Raw genomic sequence first — 15,781 nt, 5'->3', positions numbered from 1 at the left:
TATTTTCTTTCAAATTATTTCATAGCATTTGCTCTGATTGCAACTTAAAGGAGACCTTTCTGCCATTTATACGTGTTTTCCTGTTGAAAATCCAGACTATATTTTGTATCTGATTTCTTTCTAATTATGTTTGATTGTGGACAATTATTATTTTGTGGAATCACTTTGCGGATCTATTTATATTTAAATTTCTTTCATAGAGAAGAGCAATAATCAGTCTTTGGCTAAATGGATTTAAATAAAGCAAAATTGCTTTCTAAATTAGGTGTTTAGACTGATTAACCTATCAAGTACATCTCATATTGTAACTGCCAAAATAACCTTTCTTTTAATACCAGAGAGATCAACAATGGAAATGCATGGCAGGTTCTTCTGGCGACAGAATAGTTACATAAATTGAATTCCTGCTGTTCTTGTCCCCAGCAGCCAGTTAATTCCTGGAACTTGATGCTATCTTTCCAGATGCATCTTTGTTAATATGTATATATTGATTTTGTTCCTGTGGTTTGTTTCAAATCCAAGTTATTTTGGCATAGTCTTAAGTCCAAACCTTTACAATTCGCCTCTAACTCTTAATCACAATGCGAGGCAATTTAATTGTCAGCAGGGAAACCTATCTTAAAAGGGTTTTTTTGGCTAGGTTAAACTTGCAGTTAACAAGATGGAGGTTAAAAGAGCACTAAAGCCCCAGTCCCATCCTTCAGTATCTTTAGAAACTTGGCTGGTAAATGATTCAGGCAACTTTCCTCAGTAACATTTTCTTCTTACTAAGGGAGCAATAGAGGTTCTGCGGGCTGATAGTGATTGCATTGTGTAACCGGTCGCTGGTTCTCCCCATGTATGTCACCCCTTTCTAAAGAATAACAAGCTTGGAATGGGCCAATCTGAACAGTCTTTAGACTAATGCTATGTGCACGTGTCCAAAACCCTAGGGGGCAATGCTGCAGATAGTCAGCCCTAAGTGCCCTATATCAGAGACCACAATGAACACTTAAGTTTGTCATTTGGAGGGCAGGAATGAATACACATTAAGTCCGAATGCCATTAAGATTAAGTGGTCCTATCTATGTCCCCACTTCCTTGGCCAGGCCACACAAAACAACCCAACGGTGTCTTGTTAAATGAGAAGGAAAGGTAAAAACTAAGTAAGCTTTATCAAAAAGGTCTATGTTAATACAGCCATAAGCACTCACAGAAACGCTGCTGAGTCCTCTATCAAAAGAAACACAGGATTTCTTGTCTCCTTTTTTTGGAAACATGCTCTTTGGTATCAGACTTCCTCTCTCTTAGGGCTCCTTCAGGTTTTGGGCTTGAGTCTGCTCAGTTCTCTCCCTCTCCCCCTCCCTTCTCCTACTCCCCCCTCCCATAAGAATGCATAAAAATTCAATCCCCCCTCCCTTTGGAATGTGTGATCTGAGCTTCCAATGGCTATAACTGCAGCAGGAAGCTACCAAGACCAAGCTAAAATGTCAGCTGCAATCAGAGGGAGCTTTTAGGGCTCTTCACTTAGGTAAAGTAATGCTTTTTGCTGATTAAATATAGCATTCTAGGGGGCACTAATGTGGCAAATCTATTGGCAGTAAAATGCCAAAATGACTTCCCTTCTTCTTTAAGTGGTCTTGGTGGCCTGTTTATTTATCTACCTAGATTCTCTTTTCAAAAGTCCAAGGTTCCTATTCCCTCTCCTTTACAGGGGTGGTTTGTAAGTCTATTGCAATACACTATGGCAGCCTGGTTATGCACAGGCTGTATGGAATTACCTTAACATAAGGCATTACATATGGCAGAGTGGTGGTACACATTAGTCTGTGGTACCATTGTGTGGGTGATCTGGTCCAACCAAAATGCACTAGTAGACTGTACATTGCATTTATAACACCCATTTGGTTTTGCGGACACTGGCCAGTTTATGTACTTTAGAGTAAATCCTTCGAAATAGCATATGTTAATTCAGATTTGGTTCGGGATCCGGCCAAATCCTTCAGGATGGGGTCGGGGGTTCGGTGCATCCCTAATCAGAATCCACAGCTTACTTTCCAATGTTTTTAGCTTATGTAACAGATAGTATTACACATTTGGTGAATTTTATTAAATGTGAGGGCAGGGTCCAAACAGCAAATTCTGGCATAAATTGCAAGGGCAACCCAGAGGTGTATTGTACGTTGGTCTTTGTAATGTCAGCACTGTACTTATTATGGGCAGCATGTGGTAATTTCTTTAGCTACCCTCAAGCTTACCCATCATTCAGACACGCAATCTCAACAACAAATTGTCATTGCTTTGTAAAATATTCAGTACAACGCTTCTCTTTTGATCACTATTTCCAACATTAAATAGTAATGGGCTCAATGTAGATCATTGCTCCCTCTGTCTAAAACAGTGAATTTCCAGACCTGTCAGCAGACTCACCCCAACACTGAATGTTTTCAGTCTATGCTCTTTGGCATTCAGGTGCTTAGGGCAGGAATAGGGATGGATCTGACAGAATTACTCATTTATCTGCCTTTGGGGAAGCTTCTGATCTAGAATAAGGGAGAAGTTTGTGGACTGACTGAACTCCCAGTGCATACTGTTTTATCTGTTGCTTTTCTTTGTATCTTGCAGCAGAAAACTAACGATAGAAACAAAAACTAGTGCCTATTCATATTTGCAGAAATCAAATAATGCACAGTTGTGCAATTGCAACATTTAGTAGTGTATTTGGTATCACTCTTTGAGCTAAGCGAGTTGATTTCCAACATGATATGCCATTTTATATTCTTATTCTGCTCACTGACTGCTAGGCTAGGCCAGAACATATTTAAAAGGTTGTTTTGTGTCATTGCAGTGCATGATGCTTTTAAAGTAATCCCTCAGAGGCATTTGCTTGAGGAGGTGAAGGTCTTATCCAACCTGCAACATAGTTTATTTAGAGCAGTGCCCTTCATATTTCATTTTTATTTACTATTTTATAGCACCAACACACTTTATGCAGCACTTCAGAGCAGAGCTTACAATTTAAGGTCCCAATCATATGTACACACAACATGCACACTGGGTCTGTTTTATCAATGCCAGTTTACCTGCCTGTAGGATTTTGGAGAGTGAAATGAGTCCAGTAACACAAATGAAACTCCTTCTATGTGTTCAGATTTATCCCATTCTGCTTCCAGGTACTGGGTTGGAAAGTCCCAGCCTTAAATTGATGACACCCTTTTCCTGTTGACTCTGGTGTTATCATTATCATGTAATCATGTCACAAAAATATGATTTTAACTAAATCACTAATGTTATTTCTTGGGTTTAAAACCACTGATACAAAGTGCTTTTATTATAAGGTAGTGGTTCTCAACCTTCCTAGTGCTGTGACCCTTTAATACAGTTCCTCATGTTGTGGTGACCCCCAACCATAAAATTACTCCTAAGACCATAGGAAATATGTGTTTTCTGATGGTCTTAGGTGACCCCTGTGAAAGTGTCATTTGACCCCCAAAGGGGTCCCGATGGATGGCATAGAAGGTAGAGAAGCATTTATTTTAAAATGACTTCATGAACATAAGAGAAGCGCATAGTCTAAAAGATTTCTATAGCCATGATTTTGATCAGATGGTACATTCAGATTTTTGTGGATATAAAATTCCAGTAGTTTGTACATTACAATAAAATGTCTGGACAAGTAGAAATGGTGAGCAAGGCCTAAACTAAATGCCTAAAGCCCAATATATGTTTACTTTTCTATGCTGAAATATTGGCAACCTAGAAGCAAATATATGGTATGAGGTAGATCAAAAGTAAGTTAGGCAAGATCTCTGTTAAAGATTACATTGGTTTTTTTTACCACTATAAAACTATGTATGTTGTTGTGTCTCAGCTTAGCCACTTGCTAGTGAACTCGGTCTGCAACGTGCCACTAACATTGCCCCTGCAAAATAGTTACTTGCCCACTTGTCTAACAGTGTCTTGTCTCCTTCCGTTGTGGGTAAGCAAAATCTATTTTTATTGCTCACCGAATTACAGCACATACCACCTTGGACAACTAAAATCACTGTTTTCAGTACCATCATTTACATTGCTTGTTTGCTGAGGATTCATTAAAATACATTTTAAACTATAGTGTAGTACCATGTGATGCCATCTCTAATATTGCTCAGTATGTACAATTATTAGTTACAATTTACAATTAATATTTACCATATGTACATTGAGAGCAGCGCTGACATGTATAAGGATTATGGTAGAACACATCGTGGGCCCATCATCAACTTCTCAAAGTCACCAACTTTTCCTCCTGTGTGAGACATTCTAGTAGAGTGGCTTTGCTGCATTTCATCTTCTAGCATCTTTCAACAGTTCTGTTATGTCTAACCAGACTAGTAAGGCACAGGTTACAGAGAGAAGTATAAATCTGTATTCATTAAAGAAAACAAAATATGTGCACAGAATCCAAACCATGGAGCACTACAAATATGTCAGGCTATTCATTTTCTGTTTTTGAGCAATATTATACCACATTACATTTTAAGATGAAATGGCTCTGTTAGATATTTAACTCTGTTGTGCTATAGAAGTTCTGTAAATACATTTCTAAATCAGTGCTTCTGAAAAGCAGGGAAAGCCACAAAGGACTATTTACAAATCCAGATGCATGTACGATTTTTTTGGTTGCAAATCAATAATGCCATGAATAAAATCATTAACTTCTAATGTACTTGGCGGAAGTCAACTGTGTCCTTGAATGCAGCCTGGAATTACTATGAGATCCAGACTGGCAGTAGTTCCAGGTATCCCTAGCATACATGCACACCTTGGGCTCAGTTCCTCAGAGCAGGCTGAAGGGGCCCATTGAGGGTGGCTCCAAGTTGCTAGGAGTGTGTATAAGGATATATACCTTTGTCAGTAGTGCCAGTGCACACTCAGCTTTCCATCCAATTCTAGTACTTCACACCTGTGCTTGCTTTAGTAAATCAGTCTTACTGTAGGCATACATTTTATATGTATATTTCTATGTATTTTAATTTTTCTCCTTATTTTTATTTAACCCCCAGCTGGAGTGCCAAGCTGTATCTGACCCCAAGTAACATTGTGCTGTTGACAGCCATCGCCCTAATTGGAGTGTGTGTTTTCATCTTGGCTATAATTGGCATCCTACACTGGCAGGAGAAGGTAGGTGTAAGGAGATGGAAACATTCTTCGTGTCCAAATGTTGCAGTAAATGTTGCAGTATTGTGCAGCAATGCGTAAGTGGCTAGAAAAAATAGAAACTGGCCTTTTTTTTCCCATTTTGGGGGATTATTATTATTATGATTAAAATGTGCTTTACCTATTAGGTTTTTTTTCAGTACATCACTAAATGAGTTTATTGAAGGCAAAGCTACAACAGAAGTAACTACTGTATGGTAGGCCTTACACTACAAGCCTATGGTGACCTGGCCACAGAATTAACATGTCAGTGAGATTTTTAAACCTGGCCATTTGATATCTGGCCAGATATTGGTTGAACAGGTCCATCAGGCTCAATACAGGCCAATAAGCTGCTGACTTGATCTGAAGGGACCGTGTTGGCAGCTTTTATTGGCCCTTGTACTTATCTTTCTCCTCAAGTCTCTCCTATTTATAATCCAAACTCTCATTCACACCACTACTTATACTGAGAAAAAATGTAGGGTGCTTTCATATTAAAGGAAATTCATGCAGCAAATAATAACTATCTGAAAGTGACAAGAATGCAAGAAGTGCCCCTCAACATTTCATTGAGTGTTGGTGCAGCATGTGTCAGTAGCCAGAAATGTGGCAGCTATGTTGCACCTTCCTAAGGGTCACATGAGCAAAATAAGCAATATTTAAGTTGATGGGTGAATGTGGATTTTGTTGTAGATTCTGTAGTTGTGTTGACTCACATAGCTGAAGAGAAAGTGATTTCAATAGTGGCTCAAGTTAAAGCTACCATTTTAATTAATCTCTACAACTGGGCATTGTGAAAATATTTTGAATAAAACAAGCGCTTATGCCTGTGTGTGCTTTTGACTGTTTGGTTTGAGAAACACTTAGCTGCATAGTCACAGTACATGTAGTTATTTAGCTTACAAGTGCACCATCACAGCTCTCATTTCTATAGCAGCAAAATAACCTCCACCTGCAAATGACTCTATTGATTGGCTTGTTTCCTCCCCAGCACCTTGCTCTGTGCTCTCAGCATGCTGATTGTTCTCTATTCTCTTTCCTCCAGGCATCACAGGCCTCTGGAAGGCAGCTCATTTTCACTAAAGTCGAATGCAGCTCCTTATGCTGCAATTTTCCTAGCACTTTGCGCTCTCAAAATTCAGTCAAATGCTTACAAGTACTGATAATAGTTAAATGCAATAATAAAGATTTGAAAAAATGCTGGGGTATATCTTTTTTCAGTAGAATATGCTTTATTTTCTGACACATATACATGCCTGTCAGGTCTAGATAGCTGTAAAGGCAGGGCTTCTCAACCTGTGGGGCAGAGCCAATAAATGGTTGTTGTTTAGGGGCATCTTGTTCTTCTTTATGAATAAAATGTGTATTTTAAGTTAATACATATATATATATATATATGCCAGATGGCAGTTGGTGTTCCACTTTATCTCTATGTCTATCATCCATACTCATTTGATCTCTCAAGGTGTTAAAAAGACGTTCCATGTTTTGTGTTTGTTGGCTTTTATTTTGCCTTCATTAAACTCAGATTAGATCCAATTCTTTAATCTTCCCCACAGGCCAATAAAATTTGTTTTGTTTGTTTGGCAGTTACCTGCCAAATTAGGCATTATTTTCATCAATAAATTGAATTTAGAGGTTTTCAGACAAATGTAAACTGTACCATCCAACAGTCTCAGCTGTATTTTTGCCTCCTTATAGACTCCTTGCCTCCTTAGTGGTGAGTGGCTTGCTCAATCATTAAAAATGGAAAGTAAAGGCTCATTTAATGCTTACAGTGAAATTATTATCATTATCACCTTGGAGTGTTAGCAATTAATAGATGTTTCACTTCAAAGAACCTTTAATGTGAAATCATAATTGTCTTTATGTGAATTTAACATCAAGGCCCCCTGGCATATATAATGACATAATGCATTTTTGATTATTTCAGAAAGCGGATGACAGGGAGAAAAGGCAAGAAGCTCATCGATTCCACTTTGACGCAATGTGATGTGACACATCAACCCTTTTACTGTGCATCCAGTGCATTGCACTCATCTCCAGCAGTGGGGGGGCCACAAGCACTGAGGGACCTTCACAATGCACAGGGCACAAGCAGTGGAGAAAGGTCAGGCAACAGCCATAGGGGGAAACGCTCTATCTGTATATTTTGTGTTTATATATTAATTTATTGGTGAACAGTGAAAATGAGAGCCTTGAAATCAATCCCAGCCTGTATGTAACAGACATGGCCAAATTTGGGGTTTGGGGAGTTTGATTTTTTTTTCTTTGAAGGTGTGCAGCTATGGGTTAAATGTTAGTCTGTTGTAAGAGTTTTCAGTGCCTGAACAAAAGCATCAAGGCTGTACCCTTCATTTGTACATTTTAGAGTATTTAATACTGTAGAAATGGCTGATTATATTGTGTTTGCACTAGGAAACTGCATTTCTGAAGGGAAATTACACTACTTCTACAAATCTGTGGAAATGTTCAATGTACAAATTTGTGCAGTAAAAAAAAAAGATGTGTTCAGTGTATACAAATGTTGACTTAGTATTGCCGACAATGGGGAAATTGCACAAACTGCTCTACGCAGGACCTATTTGTGACTAATGAAGAACTCACTTAATTCACATCGATCTGGTGGTTTCATATTTTCTACTGTCTGTCTGAGTCAAAGCTTTACAGGTTTTTAAAGGGGATGCTCCTAAGGTATGTTTTGGTGTTAATCATGAATGCCATAGTGACCAACTGTAATATAATTTAATTTTTTCCCATGGCTATTTTTTATTTAAGATGTACACAATATCCTCGGGATGCTCACACCCAACAGTAACCACCCCAAACAGTTCTGCAGTGCCCAACATTTACTGCATGGATATGCCTCCTAAGTAGATGCTAGACTTCAGCATGGAGAATAGAGAATAAGTCACAATTTAAAAGTATTGCCGGTACTACTAGATTACAATATGTTAATCACAAATTTCCCCTTTAAAGAAACTTACTGTAAAAGGATGCTTTTGCCCTTATTCCTTTTTTTAAAATTAGTGTGATTGATTAAAATGGTGTTGAAAAACCAGTTTATTTAAATTACCAAGCACCCAAACAAAATTCTGAGTGTGGGAGTGTTGATTGATTCTGTGCCACTTGATTCCGCTTGTTATGCTTGTCTGCAAAGCCTAGCACAAAACGTTAGCGGCTGGAAAATGCATATATATTGGCAGTTATTATTAATATGAACCCTGTAATATAAGGCAAGCTTGTTTTTAAACACACTATTGAGGGCTCCATTTAGCAGATGTATGTTTAATGTTTGTAACAAAGCTATAAATAATGTACTGCTGAGACTGAATAATACTTGATCACGTTACAGCTCTGTGTTTATGATTAGTGACAAAGTGCACTTTGTGTGACACAGCACCAGCTCTCCCAGCCCCACGCTCGGCGCAGAACAAGCAAAATCCCTATACTGTCGCATTTACATTATAATTGAGATTTGTTTTAAAGGTTTCTTTTTGAATGTTGGAATGATGAAAATTGTCAAACTATTTATGTTCAACTGTTGGTGTATCCTAATAAATGCGCTTTAATAAAAATAAAAGTGGGACCATTATTATTTTGTGTACTGTGTGTTCATTAACAATCCAACTCTTCTCGTATCAAACTGCTCCTGCACTGATTAATCACTTCCCATTAATATACCAGGAATCATGGTGTTTTTGGCACACAAGCAACTATTGTCAAAAAATCATTAAGCTTTACATTTCCAGCTACAGTGGTTTTCAAAAGTTTGTGAAACCTTTCAAATTTTCTATATTTTTATATGAATGTGACCTAAAACTGTGTCATTTAGGAGACATTAGTTGCCTGCATTAAATCTCTTCTACCGCGGGCAATTAATTTTCCAGAAAATGTCTTTCCAACGGCAGCAAAGTGAATCCCCAGTAGAAAGGCATTGTGTTGCTTAATTGTTCTGAAGTTGCAGGAAGTTTCCTACTGTACGCAAATTCGCGCAACTTGGAAAACGAAGTGGCACATAGGCCTTTCCACTGGTGATTCCTTTTTTTGCTGGTATTAGGCATTTTTAACCTCTCCATGGAGCATTAGCCTTACAGATTTACATCCAGCTGAGAGATTGAGTAGTATTATATTAACACTTCTAGTTTAAGGGATTGATAAACTAATATATAAAATGTGTAAATATGCAGGCTGTTTAGAGCTAGGAAAATATTGGGTTGATGAGTTAGTGCACTGTGGCACAGGTTATGCAAATGTCTAGAACACTACTTAAGTTATATGTCACCCAAGAAATAAGAGCACTTACTGTTCTATTTGGTGGTGGGATCAAGAATATTCACACTTAGGTTGACATATGGCTGGAGCAGTTGTCCACAGTTACTCCTAGCAGATTATCTCTCTCAGATTTTCATGCCAACACCCCCCCTAGGCAGCATTAATTAAGCTTTCTACTCAACCATAAACCATGCTAAACAAGTCTAAAAATCAGCCTTTATGAATTTTAGAGTGTTTTGGGATCAAGGAACAAAGGCATGGGTATGTCATTGCTACCCAGTTACTGTACTCGAGTATAAGCCTAGTTTTTCAGCACCCAAAATGTGCTCAAAAAGTCACCCTCGGCTTATACTCAAGTCGGGTGCCATGGGTCCCTCCAAACTAGCACCCTCTGTTTTTTGTGTGCAAATTAGGCCACCCGCAACCATACCCTCCAGTGTCCCGGCCCGCTCCCAAATTTATCTTCATCTACCATCCTCACCTGTCCCATTCTGCACTAGACATTGCACTTTATATTCTACATAAACTATATATAGTTTTGAAGGATTTTAACTCTTTGTGTTTTAGCTTGGTTGATGAGTACTCTTAAGGTACAATTGTTGATAAAACAATTGTTTTTGTTGACCCTCCATTTACAGAGCTAGTTTACAGTTTTTATTTGAAATAAATATTTAAAAACATACCTCATTTAATGTAATTTTATTGGTATATATTTTGATGAAACTTAGCAGTAGCCGCTGCATTTCCCACCCTAGGCTTATACTCGAATCAAGTTTTTCCAGTTTTCTTAGGTAAGATTAGGTACCTCGGCTTATATTGAGATCGTCTTATACTCGATTATATACTTATCTTTTATGGAGTTTAAGGTTAAGAACTTTGCCCGCAGAAATCTCCAACATTGCATGCTTAGTTGTTAATAATATACAAAGTAATATTTGCTGCTCTTATGACATCATAAAAGCAATACTTTTGGCGAGGACTGTAGACAGGATTGCAAACCTATACTCTAGGCATTGTTAAAATATTAGTGACTGAGTGAGTCCAACAGATCTATAGATGACACTTCTGCATGATGGGATGTTAATTGCTGAGGGAACCACAGTTTTATCAAAGCATCAGCTTTAGTATGACTGGGTAGCATGTAGGGAGGGAGGTGAATGGTTATGGGGACGATACTCAGATCTATCTTTCCTCTCATGATCTCAACCCAGAGCTTCTAACTCGCATCTCTTCCTGCCTGTCTGCTATCCCCACTTGGATGTCCCAACATTACCTTAAATTAAACCTCTCTAAGACTGAACTGGTTTTCTTTTCTCCATCCAACACCCACATTGTTCCCGAGGTATCTATAACGGTTAACAATTCTACCATCACCCCATCTTCCCAGGCTTGGGGTTATCCTTGATTCTGCCCTGTCCTTCACTCCTCATATCCAATCACTTATCAAATCATGTCACTTTCACCTTAGAAATATTTCCAAAATACAATCATTTATCACCCAAGATGCTGCCAAAATTCTTATTCACTCTCTTATAATATCTCACCTGGACTACTGTAACTCCCTATTAATTGGCCTTCCCCTCCAAAGACTGTCCCCACTCCAGTCCATAATGAATACTGCTGCCAGGCTCATACACCTCTCCAACCACTCCTCCTCTGCCGTGCCGCTCTGCCAATCCCTGCACTGGCTTCCCCTACCATCCAGAATGGATGACTCTACTGACCTGCTCCTCAACTCCTCTCTCATTCCCTCCTCACACACTCGCATTCAAGACTTTGCAAGGGCTGCCCCCCTTCTCTGGAATTCGCTCCCACAATTTATCAGACTTTCTCCAAATCTCTCTGCCTTCAAGAGATCTCTAAAAACGCATTTATTTAGAGAAGCTTACCCTAATCTAGTTTAGCAACACCCTGTGCCACACCTCTCACAACTCTGGTCATGCCCATTCCCACACCTTGTGTCTCAACCCTTTCTCCTTGTAGATTGTAAGCTCTTTTGGGCAGGGCCCTCTTCACCTCTTGAATTGCTTATAGATTGCTTTATATGTTACTCTGTATGTCCAATGTATAAAACCCACTTATTGTTCAGCGCTGCGGAATATGTTGGCGCTTTATAAATAAATGTTAATAATAATAGTATATTCTGTATTCATTAAGTGTATCAGTTATTTGACAGTCATCAATATAAGCACTGTTATAAGCAAAAAAAATACTGTTACTATATGGCAAGTTCTTAAAATTTTATCCAGACCAATATACCCAAAGGAGGAGAGAGTTACCTGGTCTTGTTTAAAGGCTAGTACACACAATAATCCTGCTATATACCCCTATATACTGATGGGCCCTCGGCAGCCATTGGGTCTGCTGTTACTTGTTGTGTAGGAGTGAGCCTTTTCCCTTGCATGAAATTGCATTAGAGAATGTCTATATTTTATCTACATAAAATGAAGCAAAGACTAAATGCTGACAAGGACAGACAACATTATATTTAAAAGCACAACCCTACATTTATTTATCTGTGTGTTATGCTTTCATGTAGCCACCTACTTTGTCATCTCATAAAGTCTGTTTTTTTCTAAAATACAAGAGCTTTGGGATGGTTTTAGTATAAATGGACTCTGTAATGTGCTGCAGTAGAGAGAAATGCTTTAGCTTAATAGGAAAAGAGACAAGAGGTTATGTTAAGCTGAAAGGTGACTAAAGCCCTCTACTTTGTGGCACTGAGCTGTAAATCCAGCTATGTTTGTAATTACATATGTTGCAAAAAAGTCCCTTTGAGTAATGGAAAGTTGAAAAGTCAAGGATTGCTTCACTATTCCCCCATACCCTGTCTCAGAGAACATTAAGGTTTAGTCAGCCCTTTCCCCTCCTATAATGTGATAACATTACATTTAACCTGGCAGTAATGTTGGCTGGAGCTCAGTGCTCTTTAATAAGACCTTCTATCATTCAGGAGCTGCAAGGTAAATGAGGAGGGGTTATCATTATATGGAATAATACATCCTGAGTGAGCTACCCACTGTACAGTACATATGTGCAAACAAAGTGGAAGGGTTAATATTGAGTAGAGATTGTATTCCATCAGTTCAGCATAGGTCCCTAGTCTGTCTGTAGCACCCGTTGACCTTTTGCTCATGATCAGTAGGCTCTTAAAGTAAAAATCTGATTCAACGGGATTCATTAATCCTTTCATTTAGGTGCCTGCAATTATTCTGACTTATGTAATGTTATACGGTGGAACAGACGATGGGGGTGATAGTGACAGCTTGTAAGCATGTAAGCACTGGCTCCATGTTGTGATCAAACGCAACATACATCACCCACAAATAAAATTTATGAAACCACAAACATGAAATGTCTTGAAATGATACCTAACATATTACTGGTCTGAATATTAGTTTACTCCTGGTTTAAACCAGAGTACACCTTCACTGAATCCAAATAGTTCTGCCTTGGAAACTGCCCAGAATATGCTTATTGAAATCATCAACAAAAGGTAGAAGAAATATAAAAAATGTACATAGTGAAGGCAGGGTGGGTCCTTCGTCATGGCCTAGAAATGTTAAATAACAGACATGACAACAAGTCACTTATTAATAACCTCACTTAAGGCAAGTGTTGGCTACCAATAGGAATATGTATACATAGGTTTTCTATTGAAAGAGAAAACCTGCTCATTTACCAACACTGGGCATATTTGCATCTGGGGAACCAAATCAAAATGTTGCTTTCATAGATCTATATGCAGCAGGTTGAAGAAAACACTGATTGGTTGCTGTGGGATGAGGGGCCTTGATAAGCCAGTACTACAGCCTGCATAATCATCACTGGTAAACAGAGAATGAAAGCAGCACATGGGATGGTAGCAAGATAGCAACTCCTAGTAGATATCAGAATAGCACTCAATAGTAAGAAATCTAAGTCCGGCTTGTAACTCCTCCAGTTACATGGGAGTAGGAGAAACAACAGCTTATCTGAAAGCAGTTCTAAGTTGTAGCACTGGCTCCTTCTGAAAGCTCAGAATCAGGCACAATGCACTAAGATGGTGCCTACACACCAATATTACAACTGAAAAAACTACATTTGTTCGTTCAAGAATGGAATATTAAATGGTAGTGTGAATTATTTGCTATGTAAACAGTGTAATTTAGACATAAAAAGTATACCATAAAAATCATGAAAGAATCCTTTAATCACTGGCTACTGAGCATGCTCAGTTCTTCTTAGCTCACTAAACACGCCCTCCAGTATAGCAGCCAATAAAGAGATGACATTGCTGGTTCCCATAGAAACTCTGCTCTAGCTGTGGGCTCCTATTTTTTTCTCCTAACCTCATCTCCTGAGCTCAGCTTAACCATTATAGTGCTCAATACAAGTAGAATTTTTTTTTTATCAAAGTAAGTTCTGCCTGTGTAAGCCTGCATTAGTTCATTGCATGAACTGTACAGCACACATGTCCTGTTTGCAGATGTAAATGTCTCTGATGATGTGTCAGAGGGAATATGGTCACTGGGTGAAAGCTGCTATTTGTTTTAGAAAAATGTGATGGTGCTGAAAATTTGAGGGGATATATGCAGTACAAATTATGCTATTTGGGTAGGGATGATGTGCCCAACTTATCTACATGTAGGCTCAAACTGCTGCCCTCCTGCTGTTGTCAAACTGCATTTAGCTGTCAAGATGCTGGGAACTGCAATTCAGCAACAGCCAAAGCACTGCACCACTTCTTTAAACCATTTGAGCTATCGGAAGGAGGTACAGCAAAGGGCAAGCAGCTGGAGATCCAGCTTTGTTGCGCACATCTAATAATCAGACTCACAGAATTGCACACCGGAGAGCTCTGGAATGCTCAGTTGCAGACTGGAACTTCTGTTTTTTGAGAGTGGAGATTTAAAACAGCAAAACACCTGCCAAGGTGATAGCTGCTAGCAGCTGGCCATGCTGCCGCTTCAGTGGTTACTGCCTGCCAAAAACTCATGTTGTTCATTCATGTGTAATGAGTAATGCATAGGGATTATTTACTTGCTTTGGAAACTGCCTGTCATACTCCAGAGAAGCAGCTTCATTGTCCAACAAGGGTTTGCCTATGCTGATCTCATTATTGCACTGTTACTGAAATGATTACACCAAAAAAAATGTGCGTTATGAATTTCTTCTGATATGCACTATATACTGTGGTTTAGAGTGACCCTATAGGTATAGTATGAATAAATATCAAAAATATATATATTTATAAATATAATAACAGTTGCCTACTGAAGGCATTCTGCTGTTAAGCTGCCAACCGTATTCAGCATTATTTATTCTATTACTAATTATACAATACTATGTACTATAGCATAAAAATGTAATCAAATTCACACATATATTTATTAGAAATTGGTTGGTGTACCCTGGCTATTGGAACGCATGCATTACCACCAAACATGTTCATCCCTATCTCACAGATATTTATTAAACAGAATTACCACATCTTGTGGGGTTTCTAGAATGTCCATATGATCCAATGCAGGGATCCCCAACCTTTTATACCTGTGAGCCACATTCAAATGGAAAAAGTTTTGGAGAGCAACACACGCATGAAATATGTTCATGGAGGTGCCAATGAGAGCTATAATTGGCTATTTGGTATCCCCTATGTTGACTGGAAGCCTACAGAAGGCTCTGTTGGCAATTACACTTGGTTTTTATGCAACCAAAACTTGCCTCCTAACTGAGAGCAGCATCCAAAGAGTTGGCGAGCAACATGTTGCTCCTGAGCCACTGGTTGGGGATCACTGATACAATTGGTCTCATCAAAAATAACAAGATGGCAAAGAAGCTGAGTTACTGAGACACCTTAGCCATTCAGGATGCATGCCATGAATGCCATATTGAGAACTGTGCTGTACTTACAAGCACTATTGTCCATGCCGTTACGTAGTGAAAGTAGTGAAAGGTCTTACTGCATCTCCAAATGAAAGGCATCCCATAGGGTGCATTGCCTGTTTTTAATAGCTAAATACCTTACTTGAGACCCCATACCCCATTTCTTTTGAGAGGTCTTACAACATCCCTAGATAAAAATTACCCGAAGGGCTCATTTGCTGGTGACTTTCTTAGTAAAACAGACAGTAAGGAAAAGCAAGTACTATCCATGTTTTTGTGTGTTTCATCAAATCTTTTAATAAAAAGCATCCCATAGGGTGCAATTACAGAGAACAAGACCTAATACTCCATACTTAAAAGAGCAACAATTAACATCTTCCTTGGAAATGTAAAAAAGTGATTTTGCTACTTTTTCGACTTGTCGCACAAAAACACCTGTCAAAACACCTGAAAACCTCAAAGACCACGAAACAAAGAA

General features: G+C 38.7%; 1 protein-coding gene across 2 annotated transcripts in view; it reads left to right on the top strand.

The window, feature by feature from the left end:
- Window positions 1–8,755, top strand: part of itfg1 (integrin alpha FG-GAP repeat containing 1) — a 109,305-nt gene extending 100,550 nt beyond the window's left edge. For both annotated transcript variants that reach the window (XM_012961169.3, XM_012961170.3), the window contains exons 17-18: window positions 5,025–5,142; window positions 7,094–8,755. In XM_012961169.3, the coding sequence (XP_012816623.1) occupies window positions 5,025–5,142; window positions 7,094–7,153 (178 nt within the window). In that variant the 3' untranslated portion in view covers window positions 7,154–8,755. The remainder of the gene's footprint in view (window positions 1–5,024; window positions 5,143–7,093) is intronic.
- The last annotated feature ends 7,026 nt before the right edge of the window (window positions 8,756–15,781 follow it).

This window comes from Xenopus tropicalis, chromosome 4 (genome assembly GCF_000004195.4).
Source record: "Xenopus tropicalis strain Nigerian chromosome 4, UCB_Xtro_10.0, whole genome shotgun sequence".
In the NCBI taxonomy this organism is placed as follows: domain Eukaryota; kingdom Metazoa; phylum Chordata; class Amphibia; order Anura; family Pipidae; genus Xenopus; species Xenopus tropicalis.
Note: the sequence above shows the minus strand (reverse complement) of the source record. Positions and strands in the feature narration are given on the sequence as shown.